Below are 26,688 nucleotides of genomic sequence, written 5' to 3'. Positions count from 1 at the left end.
GCCCGTATTGGACATATGGGAAAGCTACAACAAAGGGATTCCCCAAAAGTCCTAATGTAACGCATTGCCACAGATCACGTGACGTGAGGGGCTTTGGAACGCAGTGCTAATTGAGATAAATCCGCCGCGCTCCATGCGAGACACAGGTCATGTGACACGGCGGGCTCTGGAATGCAGCGCTAGTTGAGATATACCCGCTGCGTTCCACACGAGACTTTGGAGCGCAGCGTCAGCAGTGTAAGACGTGCTGCGCTCCTGGTATCAGGCCGATGTCATGTGGTTAATACCACGTGACTATGAAAACATAACTGACTGTGCGTTCCACGGCGTGGAACGCACCGCTTAAATCTGTGATCCGGAGCACTTTTGGATTTTGCAAAAACGAGGGGACTACACAGTAAGGAAATGCAGTCTGTCTATCTTTAGGGATAAGAATGTACACAGATACTAGAAACAACACACCTGAGATGTATAAAAACAAAAAAAAAAAACCCTTAATTGAAGGGGAGGAGTCACTTTGGGTATAAAACCTGGTCAGTTCTCTTAACAAAACACACCTTGAAAAATACTTTATTTGGGTTGAAACGCGTTGGTGCTGTATCCTGTGTTGCTGCCATCTACCCTGACTGTGGGAAGGTATTGCTCAAATAGGGGGAGCAGATAATTTACTCCTATATGCCTAAAACTGTGCCTTTCTGTAAAGGTTTTTGATGGTACGTGACCATTTTTTATTAATGTTGTTTTGAATAAATGTTTTATGGTTTTACACTATGTATTCTCCCCTCTTTTTGTCTTATATGGCCTTTTGATGCTGAGGGGTATTAGTGTGAAAAACCAAGTGGAGAAACCAAGTTGCTGACTCTAAAGAAAATAAGGATGCACAACAGTTGAACTATAAACAAGTGACTATTTTATGTCAATTGGACAACACTATATTTTTACTTTACTTGCACCTTTACTTGAGCGCTTTTAACGTTCTTTATTTTTGACCATACATACATCTGTGATTGGTGAATATCACATTGTTATTAGCTGCCAGGTGCAGCGTGGAGCGCGAACATCTATTTCTCTGTTTTAAGTGAACACACAGATACACACGTGACCACACAGAGCATCACAGACTTACTTGTGCTCTTCATGAACTCCTGAGTCAGGTACGAGCTCTCCTCACAGATTCTCTCCTCCATAGACTTTTTACCCAGCCCAAAATCCCGTAGTGTGGACAGGGTGAAGCGACGGTGCTCCTTCCATGCTTGGCCATAGGGTGCAATTATGATCCCTGGAGAAAGAGACATACAATACAAAATAACAGCCTGAAATGAGAGCATTGAATAAATGATGATTGACATTCTCAAGATCGACATGAGAATGTCAACATGGGCGAAATGTTGAAAAGCCACATGTCAACAGTGACCATGTCTACATTCCTCATGTCTACACGGATGACCTGCCGATATAATAGAATGTTGACCTAATGTCCCTGGTGGCCCTGCGGTCACTTATATGGTCCCGAGGGCTGCAGTGGCTAAAGAGCAGCTTTCCGGGAACCTCACTTCCGGCGCAGACCTCTCTGGCTTTTCCGGTAACTATTTTAACCCTAATCCAAACTTCTGGTCCTAGCACCTAACGCTAAGCTCCCCCACCCCACAGCCCAACCCTAAACTGCCCCCGCAGCCTAACCCTAACCTGCCCCCACTGCCTAACCCTAAACTGCCCCCGCAGCCTAACCCTAAACTGTCCCCGCAGCCTAATCCTAACCTGCCCCCACAGCCTAATCCTAACCTGCCTCCACAGCCTAATCCTAACCTGCCCCCGCTGCCTAACCCTAAACTGCCCCCACAGCCTAACCCTAACCTGCCCCCACTGCCTAACCCTAAACTGCCCCAGCAGCCTAACCCTAAACTGTCCCCGCAGCCTAATCCTAACCTGCCCCCACAGCCTAATCCTAACCTGCCTCCACAGCCTAACCCTAACCTGCCCCCGCTGCCTAACCCTAAACTGCCCCCGCAGCCTAACCCTAAACTGCCCCCGCAGCCTAACCCTAACCTGCCCCCACAGCCTAATCCTAACCTGCCTCCACAGCCTAACGCTAACATGCCCCCGCTGCCTAACCCTAAACTGCCCCCGCAGCCTAACCCTAAACTGCCCCCGCAGCCTAACCCTAACCTACCCCGGCAGCCAAACCCTAGTGCTCCCAGCGGTACCTAACCTTAACCTGCCCCCTCAGCCTAACCCTAACCTGTCCCCGCAGCCTAACCCTAACCTGCCCCCACAGCCTAACCCTAAACTGCCCCCGCAGCCTAACCCTAAACTGCCCCGGCAGCCTAACCCTAGTGCTCCCAGCGGTACCTAACCTTAACCTGCCCCCACAGCCTAACCCTAACCTGTCCCCGCAGCCTAACCCTAACCTGCCCCCACAGCCTAACCCTAAACTGCCCCCGCAGCCAAACCCTAACCTGCCTCCACAGCCTAACCCTAACCTGCCCCCGCAGCCTAACCCTAACCTGCCCCCGCAGCCGAACCTTAACCTGCCTCCGCAGCCTAATCTTAACCTGCCCCCACAGCCTAACCCTAAACTGCCCCCGCAGCCTAACCCTAACCTGCCTCCACAGCCTAACCCTAACCTGTCCCCGCAGCCTAACCCTAACCTGCCCCCACAGCCTAACCCTAAACTGCCCCCGCAGCCTAACCCTAACCTGCCTCCACAGCCTAACCCTAACCTGCCCCCGCAGCCTAACCCTAACCTGCCCCCGCAGCCGAACCTTAACCTGCCTCCGCAGCCTAATCTTAACCTGCTTCCGTAGCCTAACCCTAACCTGCCCCCGCAGTCTAACCCTAACCTGCCTCCGCAGCCTAATCCTAACCTGTCTCAGCCTGCAGCCTAACCTGTCTCAGCATGCAGCCTAACCTGCCTAATCTAACCCTAACCTGCCCCCACAGCCTAACCCTAACCTGCCCCCGCAGCCTAACCCTAAACTGCCCCCGGAGCCTAACCCTACCATGCTCCGGCAGCCTAGCCCTAACCTGCCCCCGCAGCCAAACCCGAACCTGCCCCAGCAGCCTAACCCTGGTGCTCCCAGCGATGCCTAACCCTAACCTGCCCCTGCAGCCTAACCGTAACCTGCCTCCGCAGCCTAACCCTAACCTGCCCCCGCAGCCTAACCCTAACCTGCCCCCGCAGCCAAACCTAACCTGCCTCCGCAGCCTAATCCTAACCTGCTTCCGTAGCCTAACCTTAACCTGCCCCCGCAGTCTAACCCTAACCTGCCTCCGCAGCCTAATCCTAACCTGTCTCAGCCTGCAGCCTAACCTGTCTCAGCCTGCAGCCTAACCTGTCTCAGCATGCAGCCTAACCTGCCTAATCTAATCCTAACCTGCCTCCGCAGCCTAACCCTAACCTGCCCCCGCAGCCTAACCCTAACCTGCCCCCGCAGCCTAACCCTAAACTGCCCCCGCAGCCTAACCCTAAACTGCCCCCGGAGCCTAACCCTACCATGTTCCGGCAGTCTAGCCCTAACCTGCCCCCGCAGCCTAACCCGAACCTGCTGCAGCAGCCTAACCCTGGTGCTCCCAGCGATGCCTAACCCTAACCTGCCCCTGCAGCCTAACCGTAACCTGCCTCCGCAGCCTAACCCTAACCTGCCCCCGCAGCCTAACCCTAACCTGCCCCCGCAGCCAAACCTAACCTGCCTCCGCAGCCTAATCCTAACCTGCTTCCGTAGCCTAACCCTAACCTGCCCCCACAGTCTAACCCTAACCTGCCTCCGCAGCCTAATCCTAACCTGTCTCAGCCTGCAGCCTAACCTGTCTCAGCCTGCAGCCTAACCTGTCTCAGCCTGCAGCCTAACCTGCCTAATCTAATCCTAACCTGCCTCCGCAGCCTAACCTGTCTCAGCCTGCAGCCTAACCTGCCTAATCTAATCCTAACCTGCCTCCGCAGCCTAACCTGTCCCCGCAGCCTAACCCTAACAATAAGCATTCTAACAATACTGACATTTCAGATGTCGACAATATGAATATGTCGATATGGTGCTTGTCGTCATAATGTCGACATGGTAACTGTTGACAATGTGACTGGCTCCCATGTAATTAGATGTGTGAGGTGCTCATTTACTAGAGTGCATGTCATCATCACAGAGTGCTGTTCTTAGGGCTATATGTAACAATACTGTAGATACTGTATATGGGCAATTAATAAATTATATAATAAATGGGTAATATGAGGCTGGTGCAGAGTTGGAAGCCGATGTGCAGAGCATAACTTACATGTTTTTGCTCTGCACATGCTCTAAACCTTTTGTATGCAAGTACAGGAGAACCCATCTCCACTTGTAAGTGGTAACTGAATGGGCATAGCTGATCTGTACCTGGGCATTCTCATGTGGGTAAAGATCAGCAAGGGCTGGTCACCAGGGCTGTGGCTATGCAGAGCTGTGTGCAGGTGAAAATGTGCCTCTGACATATCTTTTGTCCCTAGCATAGGACTGGGGCATGTGATTACGCGCTGCTGCTGATGATGATGACTATCAGTGCACAGATAGGACGGTCCAGCCACAGAGGAGAGTACAACTCTGCACATAAGCATTTGGTTCCATGCACACAGGGCTGTTGAGACAGCCGGGGGGCCCGGGTACTGAAGGGAACAATAATGCAAGATACCAGGGCCGGCTCGAGGCATGTTCGACCAGTGAGGTCGAACATTGGTGCCACCCCATAGAGGGCGCATCCCTCCCAACATCCCGATTTCAGCGGGACAGCACTGTCCAGCTGTTCCACCTGTGGGCCGAAGTGTCTTGCGGGTGGTCTGGTCGGGAAGTTGGGCACCCCCACCGCCGCGGCTGTGTTGAACCCCTGAGTAGCTGAATGGAAGCAACGCACATGCGCTTGGCATCCATTCAGAGCCGGGAGAGGGCTGGGGGAAGTCCAGCTAGTGATGGAGTGCTGGGCTCTCCCCCAGCCTGATGTTACATGGGCGACATGCCATGCGGGCAAGCCCCCAAATAACGTTGGCCTCACCCCCATTTTCTCACGCGACAGGGTGGGCGACAACTACTCATGCTGCACAGGGCGCGGCTACCCCTGGAGCTGTGGCATCTGTTCCTGTGGCATAATTCTCTTAACCCGATCCCCATACTCATTATAATTCACCTCCACAAGTGACCCTTCTCCAGTGCTGCGTGTAGAGCTTCTTTCCAGGGACATCGTGGATTTGACAAGGGTGTCGGATGTCTGAACAACGCTTCACACACGGACGCTTGTCGCATTTTAAATGCCCAATAGCAGTGCTTAAAGTTGTCCTTGAGAAGTGGTGGAAACCCCCCCCTCTTCTTCCCGGCGGCCTTTTAAACAATATGACTGCGCACACACGTCTGAAATAAGTGAAACGTGGTGTCAAAAGAAAGGGACGTGGTCACACAATAGTATTCCCAATTCAAATTACGCCACACAGTAGCACAATCTTGATTCATCCCTGATTCACATTACACCACATAGTAGTGTCCCTTATTAATGTATAACACAGCAGTGCCCCTTTTACACAATGCCACATTTGTGCCCCTTATACACAATGCCCACAGTAGTAGTGCCCCTAATACACATAATTCCCACTGTAGTAGTGCCCCTTACACATAATGTCCACAGCAGTAGTGCCCCTTATGCAATACCCATTGTAGTGGTGCCCCTTATGCAGTGCCCCCAGTAGTGTTACCCCTTATGCAGTGCCCCCAGTAGTGTTACCCCTTATGCAGTGCCCCCAGTAGAGGTAGTGTCCCTTATACAGTGCCTCCAGTAGTGGTAGTGCCCCTTATGCAGTGCCCCCAGTAGTGGTAGTGCCCCTTATGCAGTGCCCCCAGTAGTGGTAGTGCCCCTTATGCAGTGCCCCCAGGAGTGGTAGTGCCCCTTATGCAGTGCCCACAGTGGTAGTGTCTCTTATGTAGTGCCCACAGTGGTAGTGCCCCTTATGCAGTGCCCACAGTGGTAGTGTCTCTTATGTAGTGCCCACAGTGGTAGTGCCCCTTATGTAATGCCCACAGTGGTAGTGCCCCTTATGCAGTGCCCCTAGTAGTGGTGCCCCTTATGCAGAGCCCACAGTAGTGGTAGTGCCCCCTATGCAGTACCTCCAGGAGTGTTGCCCCTTATGCAGTGAACCCAGGAGTGGTAGTGCCCCTTATGCAGTGCCCCCAGTAGTGGTGCCCCTTATTCAGTGGAGGGCTGGGCAGGGGGGGCAGGGTGCCATGTATCCCCTGGGCTGCAGCATCTTGCGGGCCGCGGACAGTCTGTGTCTCTGAGACACAGGATGCACCGCGTGTGTAGCACTGACTAACACACAGCCACCGGCTCTGGCAGCTGTGTGTTTGTTTTGATCAGCAGCCAATGAGAGTCTGACAGACTACTACTACTGGGGACTACTACCACTGGGGGCACTAAAAGGGGGGGGACTACTACTACTGGGGGCACTACAAGGGGGGGACTACTACTACTGGGGGGACTACTACTAGGGGCACTACAAGGGGAGGGGACTACTACTAGGGACACTGCATAGGGGGGAGGGGACTACTACTAAGGGCACTACATAGGGGAGAGGGGACTACTACTACTGGGGGCACTACAAGGGGGGGACTACTACTACTGGGGGGACTACTACTAGGGGCACTACAAGGGGAGGGGACTACTACTAGGGACACTGCATAGGGGGGAGGGGACTACTACTAGGGGCACTACATAGGGGGGAGGGGACTACCACTGGGGGCACTGCATCGAGGGACCACTGCTGGGGGCTCTATATAAAGGGCAATACTGGGGGTACTGCATAGGGGGGAGACTACAACTGTGGCCACTATTTAAGGTGCACTGGATAAGGGTTACCACTATTGGGGGCACTGCATGGGGGGTGGACTACTACTGGGGGCACTATATAAGGGGCACTGCATAGGGGGTACCAATATTGGGGGCACTATATAAGAGGCTTACTACTGGGGGCACAAGGGTCACTGCACGGGGGGGACCACTACTGGGGGCAATTTTTTTAAGGGGCACTGCATAGGGGGGATCACTACTGGGGGCACAGGGGGGACCACTGCTGGAGGCACTGTATAAGGGGTACTGCATAGGGGGGATCACTACTGGGGGCACTACTGGAGGCCTGCATATGGGGGTCTTCTCCGGGGGCACTGCATATGGGCACTACGACAGGGGGCTGCCCCTAATCTTTATTTTTAATTTACATTAATCCCATATGGAGTGACCTGCCTCCTCCCTGGAACACTTGAGGGGGGGGGGTGCGCCGTAGCATGCACGTTCTTTGGGCACCCTGGCTACACGCTACTCCTCTGCCAGAGCCGCCTGCATGCATTTGCCCCCAGGTTAAAAGTTGCCAGCCAGCCCCTGCCCTTATTCATTGCCCCTAGTAGCGGTGACCCTTATGCAGTGCCCCCAGGAGTGGTGCCTCTTGTAGTAATGCCCCCTGTAGAAGTACTGCCCCCAATAGTAATGCCCTCTGTAATGGTGCCCCCAGTAGTAGTGCCCCCAGTAATGCCTGGAGTAGTAATACCCCCTGAGTAATGCTCCCAGTAGTAGTGCTCCCAGATGTCATGCCCCCTATAGTGAAGCCATTTATACCAAAAAATAAAAATACTTACCTTAAGCCCCGCTCCTGCATCCGCCGCCTCCGGTCCGCCTGGCTGCTCCTCTGAACTACGGGAGAGACGTCTCTCCCATTGTGTCCGTAGGGGTAGCCGGAATCCGGAGCTCAAGAGTCAGCTCCAGCCTGCAGCTAGTTACCGCTAGCACTGCGGGGAGGAAGCTGGGCGCCCACTGGTGACAAAATCTCAGCGGGTGCCCGGCAAATGGAGCCTCCCTGCGGCGCCGGGCTGAGGTGGTGTGACACCCCGCCAGGTAGGGTAGAGTTGTTAAGTGAGGTTCAGGTATCTTACTAGAAGGAATAGATGGTTGGTCACTCTCTGTATTAGCTCTTACAAGGGTTATCTTCACAGCAGAGGAGGAGTTTGATTCTTCACCCAATGAATTATGCCAATTAGTGTCAAACAAGACTCTATTTATTGACAGTATTAACTCATTAGCACAGTTGAAGTAATATTAGGGATATAGGCCCTCATTCAGAGTCGTACGCTCTGAGCAGAGCGCACGCTCTGAATGAGGGCCGGCCTCCATGAAAATGGAGCGTCCTTCTGGACGCTCGTATAGCTGTGGGTCACCACCCACAGGCTATACGAGCGTGCATTTTGATGGCCCCGATGGTCGAGACCATCGCAACCATCGAATTTGCGAGCCGGAGCCTGCGGTTGAGGTTTTCAACCGCAAGCTCCGGAGTGATTTTGGCTCTATCAGAGCCAAAATCACTCCCACTGACATCACTAGTGATGTCAGTGGGCCGGCTTTTGACGGGAGGCGTTCCCGTGGGAACGCCTCCGTCAGGGAGGCACGCCCCCGGCACGCCTACCAAAGGGGGCGTGCTGTCAATCAACATTGACAGCACGCCCCCTTTGATCGGACACAACGAGCGAAGGACTTTCCTTCGCTCGTCGCGTCTGGCGCATGCGCACGACGGAGCTCCCTCCGTCGTGCGCATGCTCAGTCCAGAACATCGACCCACTTGCGAGCGGACAGCCGCTCGCGAGTGGGTCTGAATCAGGCCCATAGTTACAATACATTTCATAAAATAAATACATGCAAAAGGTATTTCTGGATAAGTAACATACACATAACAATGTAGCAAGGTTTATTATACTGGAACTCGGCAAGATCCAAAGTTTTCTTCAATTATCAACTGTTGGATCTATGTGATCCTGAGGACACAAAACTGGTTTGACAATACCAATGCAGGTTACCTTAACCAAACTTTACCACATTACTAAGTACCATTTAGTTATAATTTAAACCACCTAAACGGCTTATCTAGACCAAACCACTAGTAGGTTGGAGGGAACAGGAACAACGTAAAAGGCATTTTTGCATAAAACCCTTTAAGACTACTATAAACTTAATTTAGTCAATACTTTCTCTAGTACTATTACCCCGCTGGATCTGTAGAGGTGGTGCACATACTGTACGTTGCAGATCTGATTCTCAGATAGTGTGTCCAGGGGAAGTGGCTATTATTAGATGTCCCTGCAGAGGGCCTTGAAAATCCCAAAACTGCTGGCTCTGTTTGTGGCAAAGAAATTATTCTTAAAACAGTTTTTACTATCTCTTTTCTGCCACCACAAGACACTGTGAAAGTTGCACTTGGCGTATCACTGTAATTTGAGGACTGAGAACTATTCAGTGACTTTAGCGAGTCTTTCAGTACAGTATTTATTGGCTGCTTTGCGCTACTAATGGTGTCCTAGGAACAGATGTAACTATCCTGTTTATACAGAGACACTATGGCCTGGGGAGCTGAGCTAGTCTCTGCTGTGAGTGCTGGCTGTTACTGTGTCAGGGTTGCCTACCTTTAACATTCTCTTCCCGGGAGAAGCCCGGGTAAGAGATGCAGCAGGGGGCCGATGGGGGCGGGGCTTGACGATTCGCGTCATTAAGCCCCGCCCCCTCGCGGTAAAATTTCCGCGATTGGGCACAACTTACATAGAATCACAACTTAAGCCCCGCCCCCTTCACGGAGACCCGCGATTGCCGCGGGTATTCTCCTAATTCTGCCCACTTCACCTGGAAGTGGGCAGAATGCGGGAGAAATGCCTACCCGTCCGGGGGTGCGGGGGGTTACCCGAAAAATCGCGAGCCTCCCGCGAAAACCGGGAGGGTAGGCATGTATGTACTGTGTAGTAGTTGGGAGGTGGTGCTATAATGCAGGGCTGTGACTAGTGTGACAAACAGACCTTTCCAGCGTCACCTTTGTCCGGAAATGAGGATCAGCTAATAAGATCAGTGCCCTCCTTCATATCAGCTCTGATACCGGGCTCCCTGCTCACTTCCCTGCACGCCTTGTAGGAGGGAGAGATGGCTCAAAGCCGGCCTCCAGATAGAAGGGATCCACCTTCCACTCTCCACCTCCGGCCACAAGCGCTGTACATCACTGTCGGATCACAGGCACACCGCCAGGAGCTTTAGCAGCCAGTTGAAATGTGCAGCGCTACCGATTCCTGATGTTACTCTGGTGTCCGCAGAGACTCCGGTGAGCGTTGCTGCGCGACTCCTTCCTTCCTCACCATCCTCTCAGGGCTCCCTGCAACCGACGTAACTGTCTTACTGCGCCCCCTACAGCTGATTCCAGCAGCTTCTGTGTCATGTGACCTGCTGCTGACACACCACATATTACCTGCACCAGTACATATAGGTATATGGGTAACTGCCCCCGGTCTCTGGTGGGGCATCAATTTATCAGTCAGTTACAATATGGTTTATATTGATTAGCCTTTGCCACATACACAGAGCACACTGTATTTACATATTCTATATACATATAGGACACAACATGCACGAGTACACGAAGGTCTGGGGTACCACAGTGGGTCGGAGAAGGCTGAACTAGTTCCGTCTCCAAATAGAAGTTACGGAATGCAGTTCCGCCCCATTGTAACCCCTGCCCAATAGAATTCACTGCATCAACACTGCCTAACACATAGCCCGCTTTATTCTTGTAGATGTGCGTTGGGCCCGGCGACCAAATAACTCCTCAAAGTTAGACAACTGGCCCTCTGCCTCCTCCATCACACTATCCTCACCAACTGGATCCCTCTCCTCCACCTCCCTATCCTCTCTTGCCCTATTCCTGGCAGCCTCTATAACAAATAGAAAAATAAATACACAAACGACACTTAAAAACGAACACAAAAATGAAACACACACAGGGTCTGATTCAGATCTGCTCGCTAAGATGCATACTCTCGCTGCTGCCGATGGTATGCATTGTGCGCATGTGCATACCTTAGCGAAAGTACACAATGCATTCGCTCGCTGCACATAGTGTGGTAACAGGGGCTGGCCATTAAAAAAGGGGGAGTGGAGGTGCAAACGCAGGCGTGCCTGAGCATCTCAATGGCATTTTAGAGGTGTGTATAATTAGAAGACAGCGTCATAGTACACGTCACCTGGATTGTTTTTACACTGAAGTGCTCGCAGTGCTTGTGGCAGGGTATGGCCAACCTGAAGCGCTGCGATAGCATCCGATGTACCAGTGGTTGCATACACTTCCTGGACATGACGTGCACAAGTGGGCGTCTTAAAACAGGCTGGTGAGTGTCTGCATACACTATGTGCAGTGCCAGATTAAGGTACACATGGGCCTGGAGCTGAAATTTATAAAGGGCCTATTGTGTGCCGCTGCAGGGGTGTGTGACAAGCGCCGTGTCGGTGTGACTAGTGATGCGGGGGTATGACCAGTTTGGTGTGAGTGTGGTCTACACAAGGAGTGTGGCATGTGCAGTGGGTGTGGCTAACTCCATAGAGGGCATTGCTATTACCACCATCATATAATACGGAAAGCATCTCGGTGACTGCCATATAATGCATTGAGCATCGCTGTGACCAGCATATACAAATAATACAGAGTGCATTACAGTGACCACCATATAAAACAGAATTGCAGTGATTGCCATAAAGTATACTACAAAGAATGTCAGTACACGTCATATAATACACCAAGCGTCAAAGTGATTGTTATACACAGCTACACACCATGGCCCCTGCAGTGGAATAAATCAAACAACAAGCTGCTGGTAGATCTATCTGTCTATACAGAGACAAACGCAGGATTTCTAGAGGGGGAGGTTCCACATTATGCCATTACAGTGGGCATGACCACCATGCAAGGGGGTGTGGCTATAATTTTAGATAATTTTAGGCCACAGCTACATCACATATGATACCTTAATCTGAGTACAGACACAGGGGTCTATTTACTAGGCAGTGCTAGGAGGAGACAGAGTGAAAAGTGATAAGGTACCAGCCAGTGAGATGGCAGTTGGGAGCTGATTGGCTGGCACCTTTTCACTTTTCACTCTGGGCCTGATTCAGACCCAGTCGCAAGCGCTGAACGCTCGCAACCGGGTGGATGGTGGCCCAGAGCACATGCGCACGACGGACCCGGCTCCGTTGTGCGCATGCGCGAGACCCGGACAGCGATGGGCAATCCGTCACTCCGGGTCTCGCACCAAAAGGGGTGTTGCTGTCGATGTTGAGTGACAGCACGCCCCCTTTGGTGGGCGGGCGGGGGGGTGGCTGCCCAGGCGGAGGTGTTCCCATGAGAACGCCTACCGTTTGGGGCGGCCCCACTGACATCACAAGTGATGTCAGTGGGAGAGCTTTCGGCTCTGTTTGAGCCGAAAGCTCTCTGGGGCTTGTGGCCACGAGATCCTACCACAAGGGTCTCGTCGCAAGCCTAATGGTCGCGATGGTCTTGACCAGGGGTCTTCAAACTTGGCCCTCCAGCTGCTGTGGAACTACACATCCCAGCATGCACTGCCATAGTTTTAGCATGCTGTTATATAAAAAAGGTGGCAGTGCATGCTGGGATGTGTAGTTCCACAGCAGCTGGAGGGCCAAGTTTGAAGACCCCTGGTCTTGACCATCGCGACCATCATCCTGGCCGCTCGCATTAGCTATGGGTGGCAACCCACAGCAATGCGAGCGGCCAGGAGGCCGCGCCATAAAAAAAAAAAAAGACGCCCTGATTCAGTGGTCGACTGGCAGTCCTGCCGACTGAGCGGCCGATTTGGTAGGTGTTACACACAATACATAGATAAAACACTCACTTAATTCTGTCCCAGAGCCGGTTTCACTTCTCCCTGCACCCCCAGACCTCGAAAAACCAGCAGGCACTGATTCTCTGCTCTCAGGGCCGGACTGGCCATCGGGCACTTCTGGCAAATGCCAGAAGGGCCGATGGCCAAATGGGCCGCTTTGGCTGAGCACAGGCTCACCCGGCAGTACAGCCTCCCGGGCGACGCCTTGCTCAGTAAACAGATTGCACGAATGCGCGGCCGCGTCATGATGCAGTGACGTCATCACGCTGCGTCATGACGCGGACGCGCGTTCCTGAAATCTTCTTGCTGAGCACGACGAGGTACAGGAGGTTGTACTGCCACCACCAGGGCCACGTACACAGCCGCACTGAAGAGTCCGGACGCCGGATGAGACCGGCCTCCACGTTCTGCTGCTGGCTGCACTTGTCAGTCTGTCCGGGTTGTCCTCTCTCTGGACAGTGGTTGGGGCCAGGCTGTCCACTCCCATCTGCCGCGCCCGCCCTCCGAACTCGGCACTGACTGGGCAGGATCATGAGGCAAGCGCACAGCGCATGTGCTTGTTGCAGCTTCACCAGGTAACTACACCTCCACGGGGGAAGCAGGGGGAAGTGGGGGGGTGCAAGCAGCATGTGTAAATAATGTCAGTTGTGCGGGGTGCAGCAGGATGTTGGGGCCTGGGGGGGTGCACGCGCACCATGTGCTATGTTATTTGGGGGGGTGTGCAGCATGTGCTTTGTCATTTGGGGGGGGTGTGCAGCATGTGCTATGTCAGTTGGGGGTGTGCAACATGTGCTGTGTCATTCAGTTGGGGGGTGTACAGCATGTGTTATGTCAGTTGGGGGGTGTGCAGCATGTGCTATGTCAGTTGGGGGGTGTGCAGCATGTGCTATGTCAGTTGGGGGTGTACAGCATGTGCTATGTCAGTTGGGGGTGTACGGCGTGTGCTATGTCAGTTGGGGGGTGTGCAGCATGTGCTATGTCAGTTGGGGGGTGTACAGCATGTGCTATGTCAGTTATGGGTGTACGGCGTGTGCTATGTCAGTTGGGGGGTGTGCAGCATGTGCTATATCAGTTGGGGGGTGTGCAGCGTGTGCTATGTCAGTTGGGGGGTGTACAGCATGTGCTATGTCAGTTGGGGGTGTACGGCGTGTGCTATGTCAGTTGGGGGGGTGTGCAGCATGTGCTATGTCAGTTGGGGGGTGTACAGCATGTGCTATGTCAGTTATGGGTGTACGGCGTGTGCTATGTCAGTTGGGGGGTGTGCAGCATGTGCTATGTCAGTTGGGGGGTGTGCAGCGTGTGCTATGTCAGTTGGGGGTGTACAGCGTGTGCTATGTCAGTTGGGGGGTGTACAGCATGTGCTATGTCAGTTGGAGGGTGTACAGCGGCTGACATTCTGTCTTCTTTCGAGACCATGCCCCCTTACTGTGATACCACACTCCCTCACGATGAGGCCACGCCCACTCCACAATATTACCGCTTCTTGGGGGGGGAGGCGTATTTTGACTGCTCGCACTGGGAGCCTCAGACCCTAGAAACTGCCCTGGCCGCGACCAAGCCCCATGGGATTGAGGTCAGTGGGAAGGAATCTGGGGCAGCGCTATGCAGACAGTCTGCTACCCGGGAGGCGGAACCAGACGAGGAGTACATGCCATTCAGAGGAGCCGCACTTCCGGGTTCCGGGTATCAGCTACGGTACAGCAGGACGCTGCTTCACAGGGGACTGCATATGGTGAGTAGGTAAAACCTCTGCACACCAGAACTACATCAGGTATCTCTGCCATCTCCGCCATTACTTTCCTTCTGTCTCTCTCTCATCTCACCTTATTCCTCCTCCTCTTAAGGTGCGTACACACTGGGCGATAAAGTACACGACTGAACGATAACGATATCGTTATCGTTCAGTCGTCCACTTTATCGTCCATTTTTAACCCCAAAAAGATGAACGATAACGACGACGCGTGTTCTCGCGGGTCGTTCGTCATTATCGTTCATCGGGCTGACATGCAGGCCAACCTGACGATCTCGTCAGGTTGCTGCATGTCAAGGAATGGGGGAGAGAGCCCGGTGCTGAACGATATCGTTAATGATATCGTTCAGCGGCTGTGCTCAATGTCATGGACGATATTGAGCACAGCCTGCCGGGGACACACTACACGATATCGCTCAGGGAGCATATCGTGTAGTGTGTACCCACCATTATTCTCTCTTCTATCTTCCCTGATTTCTTCTCTTTTTTTCTGTTTCCCCCTATTCACTTCTCATCTCCCCCTATTCCTAAACTCTGCTGCCTGCCCTTATTCCTCCTGTCTCCATTCTCCCCCTATTCCTACCCTCTATCTCCCATCTCCCCAGCTCCCCCTCTTTCTCCCATGGACTCAATTCAATTCTGCATGTTGTTAGGTTGGAGAATGCCCTTCTCCTGTGCCTCGCGCCTTAAACAAGGTGTTTAGTCGCGAGAACAGGCATTCTCTGACTAAACTTCCCGGCGCGATGCTGTTTCTGCCACGCTAAGAGAAGAAAACAGCATTGCGCCTGGACTTTTGTTGGATTCTTGCTTGCATCTCCTGGGATGCGAGAAGAAATCCTTAGTCGGGCTTAGTAGCGCAATGGATTAAATAGCTCTGGGAGCTCATTTCCGGTGCTATTGAATTTGCGTTGAATTGAATCGAGCCCAATGTCTCTCCTGTCTCCCCCTATTCCTTCTCTCTCTTCCCAGGTTCCCTTCTTTCTCCTATGTATGCCCCTCTCGTCTCCCTCTCCCCCTCCCTCATCTCTGACTCCCTCTCCCCCTCTCCTATCTCTGTACCCCTCTCCTATCTGTCTCCCTCTCCCCCTCACTCTCCCCCTCCCGTCTCCCCCTCTTCCATCTCCCATCTCACTCTCCCCCTCCCGTCTGTCTCTCTCTCTCTCCCCCCTCTCCCGTCTGTCTCTCTCTCCCCCTCTCCCGTCTGTCTCTCTCTCTTCCCCCCTCTCCCATCTGTCTCTCTCTCTCCCTCTCCCATCTGTCTCTCTCTCTCCCCCTCTCCCGTCTCCCCCTCTTCCGTCTCCCGTCTCACTCTCCCCCTCCCGTCTGTCTCTCTCTCTCCCCCTCCCCCGTCTGTCTCTCTCTCTCTCCCCCTCTCCCGTCTGTCTCTCTCTCCCCCTCTCCCATCTCCCATCTCTCTCCCCTCTCCCGTGTCTCTCTCCCCCCCCTCTCCCATCTTTCTCTCTCTCTCCCTCTCCCATCTCTCTCTCTCTCCCCCTCTCCCGTCTGTCTCTCTCTCTCCCCCTCTCCCGTCTGTCTCTCTCTCCCCCTCTCCCGTCTCTCTCTCCCCCTCTCCCGTCTGTCTCTCTCTCCCCCTCTCCCGTCTGTCTCTCTCTCCCCCTCTCCCGTCTGTCTCTCTCTCTCTCCCCCTCTCCCGTCTGTCTCCCTCTCCATCTCTCCCTCTCCCCCTCCTATGTCTCCCCCTATTCCTCTTCTCTCTCCCAGCTTCCCCTTTCTTCTATGTCTCTCTCGTCTCCCCCTATTCCTCTTCTCTCTCCCAGCTTCCCCTTTCTTCTATGTCTCTCTCGTCTCCCCCTATTCCTCTTCTCTCTCCCAGCTTCCCCTTTCTTCTATGTCTCTCTCGTCTCCCCCTATTCCTCTTCTCTCTCCCAGCTTCCCCTTTCTTCTATGTCTCTCTCGTCTCTTCCTATTCCTCTTCTCTCTCCCAGCTTCCCCTTTCTTCTATGTCTCTCTCGTCTCCCCCTATTCCTCTTCTCTCTCCCAGCTTCCCCTTTCTTCTATGTCTCTCCTGTCTCCCCCTATTCCTTCTCTCTCTTTCCCAGGTTCCCCTCTTTCTCCTATGTATGCCCCTCTCGTCTCCCTCTCTCGTCTCCCTCTCCCCCTCCCTCTCCCCCTCTCCTATCTCTGACTCCCTCTCCCCCTCTCTTATCTCTGTACCCCTCTCCTATCTGTCTCCCTCTCCCCCTCACTCTCCCCCTCCCGTCTCCCCACTCTCCCGTCTCCCCCTCTTCCGTCTCTCTCTCTCCCCCCTCTCCCGTCTGTCTCTCTCTCTCTCTCTCCCCCTCTCCCGTCTGTCTCTCTCTCTCCCCCCCTCTGCCGTCTGTCTCTCTCTCTCTCCCCCCCTCTCCCGTCTGTCTCTCTCCCTCTCCCATCTGTCTCTCTCTCCCCCCCTCTCCCGTCTCCCCCTCTTCCGTCTCCCATCTCACTCTCCCCCTCCCGTCTGTCTCTCTCTCTCCTCCTCTCCCGTCTGTCTCTCTCTCTCCCCCTCTCCTGTCTGTCTCTCTCTCCCCCTCTCCTGTCTGTCTCTCTCTCCCCCCTCTCCCGTCTGTCTCTCTCTCTCTCTCCCGTCTGTCTCTCTCTCTCCCCCTCTCCCGTCTGTCTCTCTCTCTCCCCCTCTCCCGTCTGTCTCTCTCTCTCCCCTCTCCCGTCTGTGTCTCTCTCCCCCTCTCCCGTCTGTCTCTCTCTCCCCCTCTCCCATCTGTCTCTCTCTCCCCCTCTCCCGTCTGTCTCTCTCTCTCCCCCTCTCCCATCTGTCTCCCTCTCCATCTCTCCCCCTCTCCCGTCTGTCTCCCTCTCCAGCTCTCCCATCTCCCTCTCCCCCTCCATCTCTCCCGTCTCCCCCTCTCCTATGTCTCCCCCTATTCCTCTTCTCTCTCCCAGCTTCCCCTTTCTTCTATGTCTCTCTTGTCTCCCCCTATTCCTCTTCTCTCTCCCAGCTTCCCCTTTCTTCTATGTCTCTCTCATCTCCCCCTATTCCTCTTCTCTCTCCCAGCTTCCCCTTTCTTCTATGTCTCTCTCGTCTCCCCCTATTCCTCTTCTCTCTCCCAGCTTCCCCTTTCTTCTATGTCTCTCTTGTCTCCCCCCTATTCCTCTTCTCTCTCCCAGCTTCCCCTTTCTTCTATGTCTCTCTCGTCTCCCCCTATTCCTCTTCTCTCTCCCAGCTTCCCCTTTCTTCTATGTCTCTCTCGTCTCTTCCTATTCCTCTTCTCTCTCCCAGCTTCCCCTTTCTTCTATGTCTCTCTCGTCTCCCCCTATTCCTCTTTTCTCTCCCAGCTTCCCCTTTCTTCTATGTCTCTCTCATCTCCCCCAATTCCTCCTCGCTCTCTCGTCTTTCCCTATTCCTTCCTACTCTCACCCATCTCCCTTCTCCTATGTCTTTCCTGGCCTCCCCAATTCCTTCTCTCTATCTCCCAGCTTCCCCTCTTCCTTCTCTTTCTCCCAGCTCACCCTATTTCTCCTATGTCTCTCTAGCTTCCCCAGTTCCTCCTCCCTTTCTCTCGGCTCAACCTGTTCCTTCACTCTCTCGCAGCTCTCCCTATTTCTTATCTCTCTTCCTACTCCCCATATTTCTCCTATGTCTCTCCTGGCTCCCCATATTCTCTCTCTCTACCCCAGTTCCTCCTATTCCTCCTCTCTCTCTCCTGGCTCTCCCTAATTCTCCTATGTTGGGTCCCCTCTTTCCTTCTCTCTCCCCAGCTGCCCAAATTCCTCCTATCTTTTTCTCCAGGCTCCCCCCTTTCCTCCTCTCTTTTTCCTGTCTCTCTATTCCCTTTAGTATGTTGCTATTTCAAACCTGCAGATCCATGTAGTATTAATATTAATTGTATACAATATATTGTTTATTATATTTCTATTTTATAATATTTATGTGCAAATATTCATATATGTGTATGTGAATAAGGGACACTATTGTGTGACATAACGTGAAAAAGGGACACTACTGTGTGACGTAATGTGACTATGGGGCACTACCGTGTGACGTAATGTGAAAAGGGACACTACTGTGTGACGTAACGTGACTATGGGGCACTACCGTGTGACGTAATGTGAAAAGGGACACTACTGTGTGACGTAACGTGAAATATTAGGTGGCTACGCCCCTTCCCAGCAAAACTACGCCTGAATTCGGCACGCGCTCTACCTGCTTCCCCTATAGTTGGCAGTACAAACGCTGTTTTGTTAAAATGTGTAGTTGTGGCTCTGCTTTGGTGTGCACAGAAGTGTCCTCTGCATTCAGCACCCCTGCCCTAAAAAAGTCCTACAGTGAACACTATCTAATCTTCTACAACTGCTAAACTATTGCTTGGGAAAATGCTTTCCCCTTTCTTGTGTATGACCTACACCAGTGAAGTGCCAGCTTTACCTATAGATATCTGTCCAATCTGTCTGCTGGAAAAGAAAATCTGGTCCATTTTCCAGCATCTGGGAGCAAATTTCTATTGTTATTTGCTCCCATACATTCCCAGATTTCTGTCCCACCACACGAATTGGACAGATATATCTATGGGTGTCTGCACAACTTAACAGAACCAACACAATACCAAATGTTTGACTCCCATGCAGGATGTGCTCTGTTGTATGTATTTTAATAGATAATGATGTGTACTTGTCTGTTCTAATATTAATTACATTTGTAAGAGTATAGACTAAGAAGTGGGAGGGGTCACGAATAGTTAGGGGAGGAGTCTATGCCAGGAGACAGATGCTGACGCGAGCTGGGCCTGTGTGCTCTTTAAATGCCAGGGCCTATTTTTAGTCCCAGTCCAGCCCTGTCTGCTCTCCTTCTCACGTGGACTCCCTTTCCTTGCACACACTCGCCTCTTATTGGTCCCTTGAGCTGTTCTTAGATGCCGGTATCTCCGCTCCTCTTGCTAAACGCTGACTCCTTCTTATTCCATTCATTGCCCATTGGCAGAGCTGCTACCAGCAGACTGACAGCAGAGCCCTGCAATCTGCTGTGCTGTGAAAGATGCAATCTCAGGCTGGCTGGCACAAAATATTTTACTGTGGGAGCCCACCTGCCCCATTTAGTGACAGCTCAGTTCGCTATAGCTTGCCGCCTCCTTGCTTCACTGCCAGTCCCAGAATGGTGGTGGAGCATGAAAGATCTTAGGGGCGGAGCTACGGGTGGTTTGGGAGCGGAGCTTCGGGTGGTTTGGGGGCGGGGCTTCATATTGCATGTTGAGAAACTTCAGTCAGTCCGGCCAGGGCGGAGCTTCGCACGGACCTGTGAGTAGGCGGGGCTTCAGATGGCTCAGGTATATCTGTGTGAATGGGTGCTGCTTGGTGAGTGATCAGGGTGGTGACAGGAGCTTAGAACGATCTGAGGGGGCGGAGCTTTGGGTGATTTGAGGACGGGGATTCAGAATCCATGTTGAGAAGCTTCAGCCAGTCTAGGGGGCGGAGCTTCGGACAAACCTGTGAGTAGGCGGGCTTCAGGCGGCTGAGGGACTGAGCTGAGTTATTTCTGTGTGAATGGGTGCTGCTTCAGACAGCCGGGAGGTGAGTGATTGGGGAGGTGACAGGAAAAAAAAATCCTGTCAACACTGCCTGAGAAAGCTGTGGGCCTATTTGCATGGGTGGGCCTGGAGCTGTAGCTCCACCCGCCCCATTAGTAATCCGGCCCTGACTATGTGATCGCTCTGTAAGAAATACTGGGCATGCTAACGCATCGCCTACGCAATTTGCATACACATCGTGCGAGTGATTGCATCTAGCGAGCGGCTCTGAATCAGGCCCACACTCCCTAGGCACACATACACAAACACTAAATAAAAATAAAAAAATTAGACAAGACAAAAAAAAATAAGATAAACTTCAAAATGACAATAACAATACAGAAACAAACAGGACAAAACTCTCAGACATCACTTTTTAAGCACCTATATATGTATATAATATCACCACTCTCCTGCTGAACACTCCTCCCTTCTCTATCTCCACAAAATTCCTTTTCAATTTGCTTGTATGTGTGCCAGTCTTTCTATAATGAGTTTCTGTGGCTTACAGTGCATGTGGTATGTTTTGGCCAATAGAAGTACATAAGGAAGTGTTTGTTGATTTTGTTGGTGATTTTGAAGTGCACAGACCAAATCGACCATTTTTACACTCTTGAAATCGATTTCAAAATCGAATGTTAAGGCGCAGGGGCAGAACTATGGGAGACAATGGAGGCGCCTGCCGCCGGGCTCCAGCTCTGAAGGGGCACCTCCTCCATTGTCCACAATATATTCATCCCACTTAGGGCTGTAACTACAGTATGTACCCGAAGTGTACCGTCACAGCCGCCCAATACATGGCACCTCTTCCCGGCACCTGAGAAGCCACCATACACTAGTGGAGAGCTCCATGTCAGACCATCAGCTGCCGCCTCCGTCTATCTATAGCGTGTCTGCATGCAAATTGCTACATTACAGTGTCAGAGGATGTGACGGTGGGGGGCACCAAATTATAACTTGCCTCCGGGCGTCTGGGATGAATTTACGCCACTGTTAAGGCGCATATCCACTACACGATATAAATGAACAATTGAATGATGACGACATCGTTATCGTCCAATTGTTCATTAATTGTGCAGCGCATTTGCTGGCAACGACCAGTGATGCGCTCACCCACTGGTCGTTGTCGGCACCTGTCATCGCCTGAACCTGCTGCCCAACCTGACGAGATTGTCGGGTTGTGCAGGTTCAGGAATGAGGAAGGATGCCTGCACTGAACGATGTATCATTCGGTGTGGGCACATTATCCACTGCACAATATAAGGAACGATTGAACGATAATGATGTCGTTATTGTTCAATTGTTCAACAGTCGTGTAGTGGATATGCGGCTTTAGTATGAGAGATTTGGCCAGTGATTTGTACAGTTGAATTTGATTCGATTCACTCGATTAAAATTGACATAAAAATGGTCTCAAAAATCGACCTTTAGTAAATATACCCCCCCCCCAGTCACTTACTGGGTGCGTCATGTGACATATCCTTTTACATCATAGGGACAAGGGAGCAGGAAAAAGCTAAGATCGCTACATTTATTTATAACCTGATATACTACTCTGACCTTGCCTTGCTGTGCAGTGTGTCCAGTGCTTCCTATATTGTTTACTACTACAGTATTGAAACAATTAGAGGGTATTTACAATTTACCTCTAGTACCGGAGATGGCTTGTGATAGCCTGTTCTGAGGCCTGTCTGCAAAGTCAACTCCTTTATTCACCAGAACATCTTTGAGTCCTTTCAGCCCCCGGATTACCACAGCCGGGGTGAATCCCAGGTAGATGCTGTACACCGGACCATACACCTCGGAGAACTGGCACAGAAGGGTCATGGTTAGATATTACCCATGGCATGCCACATTACTGAATAATGTTGTGGTTATTCTTTGTATGTAGCCAGTATTATTACATTAGTGCATTGATGTAATATGCTTCAGGACACAATCATGCAGTCAGAACAGTAACACTGACCTTATATGGCTCATCCACCCATGTAACTGGTCCTAACTAGTCTCTTACTGCACCTACCAATCTTTGCACTATAATAACAATCTATATAAAGAAGTTAAACGCGCTGACATTAGAGGCTACGGACCTACAGCCCCTCTTACTGCAAACATTTTCAATCAGTTTCAAGGCAGACTTTGCTTAGAACGGAATCAGTAGGAAATACCGTCGGCCCTGTGGCCGACAGTTCTAATCCCGTCAGCGCCTGGCCGACAAAAGCAGAGATCCCAGCAGCGGAAGCCCGACATCGCTGGAAATCCTGATCGTCCGTAGGTAAGTATCTACTAACCTAACCCCCCTAACCCTAACCCTTCTTAGGGGTGCCTAACCCTAACCTCCCCCCCAAGTGCCTAACCCTAATCCCCCCTCTAAGTGCCTAACCCTAACCACCCCGCTGTCTAAACCTAAGTCCCCCGGGGGGGTGCCTAACCCTAAGTTCCCCCCGGGGGTGCCTAACCCTAACCCTCCCACCCCCTAGCCTAACCCTAACCCTCCCGGGGGGGTGCCTAACCCTAAGTCCCCCCAGGGTGGCCTAAATCTAACCCTCCCCCCCCGGCTGTCCGCTCGCGGCGCCCGGCATCACTACGATCGGGATGCCGGGGCGCGGGTCTCCCGCTGTTGGGGAAATGCCGGGCATCTACATCTAGACGCCCGGCATTTCACCCTCGCCGGGATATGACAGTCGGGAAGCCGGCTGCCGGTATTAAGGCAGTCGGCTTCCCGATTGCATGCCACTTAGAACAGATGGTAAGAATGGTATCTATAGGGCATATTTATTATTTGTGGAGGTATGCCTTAGGTATTAAAGTTTCCTTACTGATGACGTTTGCAGCAATAAGGAATCGTTAGTGGCTGGAATGTATCATTGCTGAGCCGCCAGGGCAGGGGTTCCTAAAGTAAATCAAGGATATCGCTCCTGAAGAAATGTGTGGTACTGTAAGCAGCCTGTAGGCTACAATGGCTGCCTCCATCTAAAGATGGCGTTAGCTACCGGGGCCATGCTCCGTAATGCTTCTCATTCTAGATCTTGGTAAATTCGGCATCGAAGCAGCCCCCACAGAAAATGATGGGGGCTACTTTTGCAAACGAAAATCAGGGATAAAGGCCCTCATTCAGACCCACTCGCGAGCGGCTGTCCGCTCGCAAGTGGGTCAATGGTCTGCACTGCGCATGCGCACGACGGAAGGAGCTCCGTCGTGCGCATGCGCGAGACGCGACGAGCGAAGGACTTTCCTTCGCTCGTAGTGTCTCATCAAAGGGGGCGTGCTGTCGATGTTGACTGACAGCACGCCCCCTTTGGTGGGCATGCCGGGGGCGTGCCTGCCAGACGGAGGCGTTCCCAAGGGAACGCCTACCGTCTGAAGCCGGCCCCTCTGACATCACTAGTGGCCTTGTGGTTGAAAAACTCAACCGCAGGCTTCTGCTCGCAGTGGAGATGGTCGCGATGGTCAAGACCATCGCGACCATCATCCTGCACGCTCGTATATGCTGTGGGTGGTGACCCACAGCTATATGAGCGTCCAGGAGGACGCTCCATATTTATGGAGGTGGGCCCTGATTCAGAGCGTCCGGCTCTGAATCAGGGCCAAAGTACATTCAGGGGATACGTAATATTTACGGATGACTCCAAAAATGGGTGTTTTGGGGGGGAATATTCTGCAAATTTTATTTTATAAATACTGTAGGCCCCTGAGAGACAGAAAACGTCACTTTATGGTGCAGTTGAGCGATATTAAAAATTAGTTATAATTCCACAGAACAGAAATGATTAGAGATACATTTTCTAATGGGGATATTGGGCCTGATTCAGCACAGTAATCTGTGGAGAGCAAATCGAACCGCCATGCCCGAAGCAAGGCGAGCAAAGCGAGCCCGCCAGGGTAATCTTTGGCTCCCATTCTGAAACTTGCTCCTCCCCCTACCATTTTAGGGTCACATGGTTGTGACATCAGAGGTCCCTCAGCACACTTCACTTTAGACCTAACCATAGGGCAAGTGGCAATGCAGGGGTGTTTTCAGGGAACAGATTTGCGGGCAGTTGAGCTCTTCAGAAGCAATAGGCACTCACCCGCAGGACACGGCATTCCCCAATCATAATGCTTCCATAATAATGGGATTATTTTCATTATTACTTAGCGATAGGCATGCATGCCCCATCAAGAACGCCCATGCCCCCCATTATGATGTGATTGTCATCTTCTCGGATTCAAGTAAATAATATGTCGGGAGGATTGCAACTAAGCATTTATGATTCTCTATTTAATATGGCCTAAATAGGCGCAATAGGTGTAACTTACTTATTCTTGTGCTGGTAGGTCAGCGTTTGCCAGAACCACAGGAAAGTCCATAAACATGGTTTGTGATATACATACACTATATATTGAGCACGTGTCAGGGTTCTGATAAGCTCATTGCAGTGACACATTACAGGTACATTGCTGAGCACCATTTATATTTATTTAGTGGTGAACCGCCCCAAATCCAAATAAGTATCTCTAGTTAGACTATTCTGATATATTGGAGAAATTAAGCACTGCCATAAATTACATGCTAATGTTACCTACCTACATCCGAAACAGATGTATGCCGTCATGAAGTCGGCACTCACTATGTGTAAAATTAGTATGTCGGCAAAGCCGGTGCTGGATCCCAACAGGGATTTAATACTCCCTACAGCAGTTTTCCTGTCAGGGTGTTATCACTGTAAACATACCAGCATGATTAAAGTTACAACATCTGCTGTAAAAAGCATTAAACCCGTGTCGGCTAGCATTGTGAGGTCGACATACTCACTGTACACATACTATAGTGAGTGCTCACCTCCTGCCACCAACCCAAAACAATAACACCCTCTACATATCTGGGGTATATTCTGCCCCTATGCTACTTACATACTCAGATATGTACTTCCAGGTCACTAGACCCTGCACTCACCTCCCTTATTTTCTTCAGGGGATTGGAGAAGTCCAGCTGCAGTATGTTGCCCAGTACGGGCAGGGCTGGGGGACCTGGAGGGAAACCCTTGGGCCGAGAGGACATTCTCCATAGTAATCCCAGGAGGATGAGTCCCAGTAGCAGAGCAGTGCTGAACTCCATGATGGCTGGTTCTCATGCACGGACTCCTGATCAATGCCTAATGCTGCCTCCTACAACACAAAGTACAACTCTGAGGGCCTCTCCCCCTCCCAGAAGGGAAGCTGTGATAATAATAGGCGTTTGGTTAACACAGCACAAGTTAAACTTCCCCGTCCTGTTTTATATCACAGGCATAACTGCATACTATAGAGAATAAGGGCTCTATTTAGTACACATACATATGTCTTTTCTCCAGCATTTTAACTTCAGAAATTTTTTTTAAACATTCAAGCTCCTAGGTGCGGCACTCCAAGCAGCTCGAAGGTTACCTGTAAATAGCAAGGCGATAAATGCAAGTCAAGCAAATATCAACAAAAAAGTTGACAGCACGAAATCAAGCTGTCATAACGATACAGGTATAGCACCTGCCTTTATACTAGGGGTCAGAGGCTGGCTGGCAACTGTTAGCCTGGGGAGCAAGTCCAGAGCACTGGCCCATAAGCCACGGCTTATCCTTAAATAGAGATTGCGAGATCTCTAGCGCAGACCGACCGGCACAGATGAACAATTAGCGTCCTAATAAGGATGTCAGTCTCAGTACATACACTAAAATAAACAAAACAATATAAGAGGAAAATAAAATGCTAGACATTTCTCAGAAAAAGAGACAATATAGGGCCCCATTTAACAACAAAACATAATCCCTTTAGCACTTACTAACAGGGTTATGGTCTTCTTTTAGTATTTAACAAACAGCGGTAAGCTTAGCGTATCGCTGCACCGCCTGAGCCATCTATACATGGCAATAGTGATGCTGTCCCCATAGCAGGCATTGAGGACCCAGCAACAGTCTTTCCAGCTTCAGTTAAGCTATGCAGGCTCTGCTGTGCCCCGGGCAGGTGAAAGTGTAATGCGCATGTGCGGACTGACCGTCACACATAACACAACAGCCCGTCACTGTCAGCCCAAGTATGTGTGTGTGGGGGCTGGAGGGCAGCAGTCTGCATACACATATATACAGTACACACACACACACGGGAGAGGAGCTGCTTGGTGAGAATTACACTGGGCTAGCTGCATGGTCACATTGGGACACTGGGGGCAGAGTGGAGCTGCAGCTGCTGGGAGATACTGGGCTGCTTGATCACTGTGGCCACAGTGTTCGTTATACTCTGGGGGTGGAGCCACAGACAGCACCAGGTGGGGAGTGTGTTTGAATTGCCCGATTACTGTGGCCAGCAGTGATCTGGATAAATTTGGGGTTGAGCTGTGGGTGCAGAGGGGCCGGGAAGTCCCTCTGAGATTGGCGGCTGCTGGAACATTAACTTCCAGCAGCGCCCAGTTAGCATTTCTGACTGGTCACATTAGATGCGACCATCTCAGGGAAAGTCAAGCTTGGTGTGGTTGCGTCTGATGTGACCAATCCAGGCAAGTGGTTAAAAAAATATTTTAAAATTTTGAATAATTGGAGAAAAATCCATAATGGCTAAATAAATGAAAGCTGTGCTTACCTGATGGTCGCTCCTCCGTTCAGTCTCTTCTGATCAGCAGCCATTGAATAAGGGAGCAGAGGCACACGTGGATAAAGGGGACAGAGGCTCAAATGGGGATAGGCACACAGGGCAAAAGATGACAGGAGCATAGATA

General features: G+C 51.6%; 1 protein-coding gene across 1 annotated transcript in view; it reads right to left on the bottom strand.

Moving 5' to 3' along the window:
* The window catches only part of LOC148474615 (cytochrome P450 2J6-like), a 55,623-nt gene extending 30,523 nt beyond the window's left edge, over positions 1 to 25,100 (bottom strand). Inside the window, exons 1-3 of the mRNA XM_088458391.1 lie at positions 24,901 to 25,100; positions 21,611 to 21,773; positions 1,127 to 1,279 (exon numbers count right to left, since the gene is read on the bottom strand). Coding sequence (XP_088314517.1) covers positions 1,127 to 1,279; positions 21,611 to 21,773; positions 24,901 to 25,062 — 478 coding nt within the window. The 5' untranslated portion in view covers positions 25,063 to 25,100. The remainder of the gene's footprint in view (positions 1 to 1,126; positions 1,280 to 21,610; positions 21,774 to 24,900) is intronic.
* Between the last annotated feature and the right edge of the window lie 1,588 nt (positions 25,101 to 26,688).

This window comes from Taudactylus pleione, unplaced genomic scaffold (genome assembly GCF_031769625.1).
Source record: "Taudactylus pleione unplaced genomic scaffold, aTauple2 ptg000828l, whole genome shotgun sequence".
NCBI lineage: Eukaryota > Metazoa > Chordata > Amphibia > Anura > Myobatrachidae > Taudactylus > Taudactylus pleione.
The sequence above is the reverse complement of the archived record's forward strand: the minus strand, read 5'-3'. Positions and strand labels throughout refer to the sequence as shown.